Here is a 2,500-nt window from a genome sequence, read left to right as displayed (position 1 = left end):
AACGGAGGCAGCTGGGCAGAGCAGGATGCCAGTTATGAAGCACTTTGATGCCAAGATTGTGCCAGTCTGAGCCCTGGAAAGGGTTGCAACTCAGACCACATCCTTAGAGATTACTGTAGAAAACAAGAATGGATGGATGGAGGGGAATGGATGGATGGATGGATGGATGGAGGGAGGGATGGAGGAACAGATGAATCGAGGGAGGGAGGGAGGGAGGGAGGGATGAAGGAGGGAGGGATGAAGGAGGGTGGATGGATGGAGGGAGGGTAGGATGAAGGAGGGATGGAGGGAGGGATGGAGGGTGGGATTGAGGAATGGATAGAGGGAGGGCAGGAGGGTGGATGGCTCTATGAATAAATCCACTAACTGTTCACCAATATCAATTGTCCAGTAATTGATCAACAATTCCATCAAATTAGCACTGTGCTGAACCAGTGAAGACAATCAACCACTCTTCCACCTCTCCCTCTCCACCCCTCTCCCTCTCCCTCTCAACCCCTCCACCCCTCTCCCTCTCCAACCCCTCCACCCCTCTCCCTCTCCACCCCTCTCCCTCTCAACCTCTCCACCCCTCTTCAACCCCCTCCACCCCTCCTCCCCTCCTCTCCCTTTCAACCCCTCCACCCCTATACCTCTCCCTCTCCAACCCTCCACCCCTCTCCCTCTCCAACCCTCCACCCCTCTCCCTCTTCCTCTCCAACCCTTCACCCCTCTCCCTCTCAACCCCTCCACCCTTCTCCCTCTCCAACCCCTCCACCCCTCCCTCTCCACCCCTCCACCTCTCCCTCTCCACCCCTCCCTCTCCACCCTCCACCCCTCCCTCTCCACCCCTCCCTCTCCACCCCTCCACCCCTCCACCCCTCCACCCCCTCCCCCTCCACCTCTCCCTCTCCACCCCTCCCTCTCCACCCCTCCACCTCTCCCTCTCCACCTCCCCCTCTCCACTTCTCCACCTCTCCCTCTCCACCCCCTCCCTCTCCACCCCCTCTCCCTCTCCACCCCCCCCCCTCTCTCCCTCTCCACCCCTCCCCTCTCCACTCTCCACCCCTCCCTCTCCACCCCCCTCCCTCTCCACCCCCCTCTCTCCCTCTCCACCCCTCCACCTCTCCCTCTCCAACTCTACCCCTCCACCCCCTCCACCCCCCTCCCTCTCCACCCCCTCCCTCTCCACCCCTCCCCTCCCCCCCTCCCCTCTCCCCCTCCCTCTCCAACCCTCCACCCCTCCCCCTCCCACTCTCCCCCTCCACCCCTCCCTCTCCCCCCCCCCTCTCTCCCTCTCCACCCCTCCACCCCTCCACCTCTCCCCTCCCACTCTCCACCCCCTCCCTCTCCACCCCCTCTCTCCCTCTCCACCCCTCCACCTCTCCTTCTCCACCCTTCCACCTCTCCCCCAGCCCTGATGCATGCTGTGGTATTCGGTAACGTGACAGCCATCATCCAGAGGATGTACTCTCGGCGCTCCCTCTACCACACACGTACCAAGGACCTGAAGGACTTTATCCGGGTCCACGGGCTGCCCAAGGCCCTGGAACAACGCATGATGGAGTGCTTCCAGACCACCTGGTCCGTGAACAACGGCATCGACGTCAGCGAGGTGCGCTACCAGGTTTTATGATCTGACCTCAGGCTGTGAACAGGTCAAAGGTTTCAATCTGTCCATGTCATTTTAGCTTACGGCCATACAGATTTTGTATCCAAAGTAGATTTCCTATGGGCCGTTCTGGCTCACACAATGCTAACTTACTTATTAAAGTAGATTTAGCCAATGGTTATTCTATAAGGTTAATACATTGAATGAGGAAGTGAAAAAGTTTACATTTGTTCAACTTTGATGGATAGAATAGTAGACAGATGTGGAATGTGTTCTTTATTCATCTCTCCTTTCCTCTCCTCTTCTTTCCTCTCCTCTCCTCTCCTCTTCTCTTCTCTCCTCTTCTCTCTTCTCCTCTTCTCTCCTCTCCTCTCCTCTCCTCTTCTCTTCTCTTCTCTCTTCTCTCCTCTCCTCTCTCCTTCCATCTCTTATCTTCTCTCCTCTCCCCCGCTCTCACTCTTCTCTCCTCTCCTCTCTCCTTCCATCTCTTATATTCTCTCCTCTCCCCCGCTCTCACTCTCCTCTCCTCTCCCTCTCCTCTCCTCTCCTCTCCTCTCTCCCTCTCCTCTCCTCTCCTCTCCTCTCCTCTCCTCTCTCCTCTCCTCTCCTTCCTCTCCTCTCCTCTCCTCTCCTCTCCTCTCCTCTCCTCTCCTCTCCTCTCCTCTCCTCTCCTCTCCTCTCTCCTACCGTAGCTGTTGAAAGACTTCCCAGATGAGTTGAGGGCAGACATCGCCATGCACCTGAACAAGGAGCTGCTGCAGCTGTCTCTGTTTGAGTCGGCCAGTAGGGGGTGTCTGCGCTCCCTGTCCCTCATCATCAAGACGTCGTTCTGCGCCCCGGGGGAGTATCTCATCCGCCAGGGAGACGCCCTGCAGGCCATCTACTTTGTCTGCTCTGGGTCCATGGAGG

The 2,500-nt window shown here is 58.0% G+C and overlaps 1 protein-coding gene across 1 annotated transcript in view; it reads left to right on the top strand.

Moving 5' to 3' along the window:
- Positions 1-2,500, top strand: part of LOC135537582 (potassium voltage-gated channel subfamily H member 8-like) — a 39,320-nt gene that overhangs the window by 25,417 nt on the left and 11,403 nt on the right. The window contains 2 exon segments of the mRNA XM_064963711.1: positions 1,395-1,594; positions 2,284-2,500. The exon segment at positions 2,284-2,500 is cut by the window's right edge and continues 33 nt beyond it. Of these exon segments, the coding sequence (XP_064819783.1) occupies positions 1,395-1,594; positions 2,284-2,500 (417 nt within the window).

This window comes from Oncorhynchus masou, unplaced genomic scaffold (genome assembly GCF_036934945.1).
Source record: "Oncorhynchus masou masou isolate Uvic2021 unplaced genomic scaffold, UVic_Omas_1.1 unplaced_scaffold_821, whole genome shotgun sequence".
Lineage (NCBI taxonomy): Eukaryota > Metazoa > Chordata > Actinopteri > Salmoniformes > Salmonidae > Oncorhynchus > Oncorhynchus masou.
Note: the sequence above shows the minus strand (reverse complement) of the source record. Positions and strands in the feature narration are given on the sequence as shown.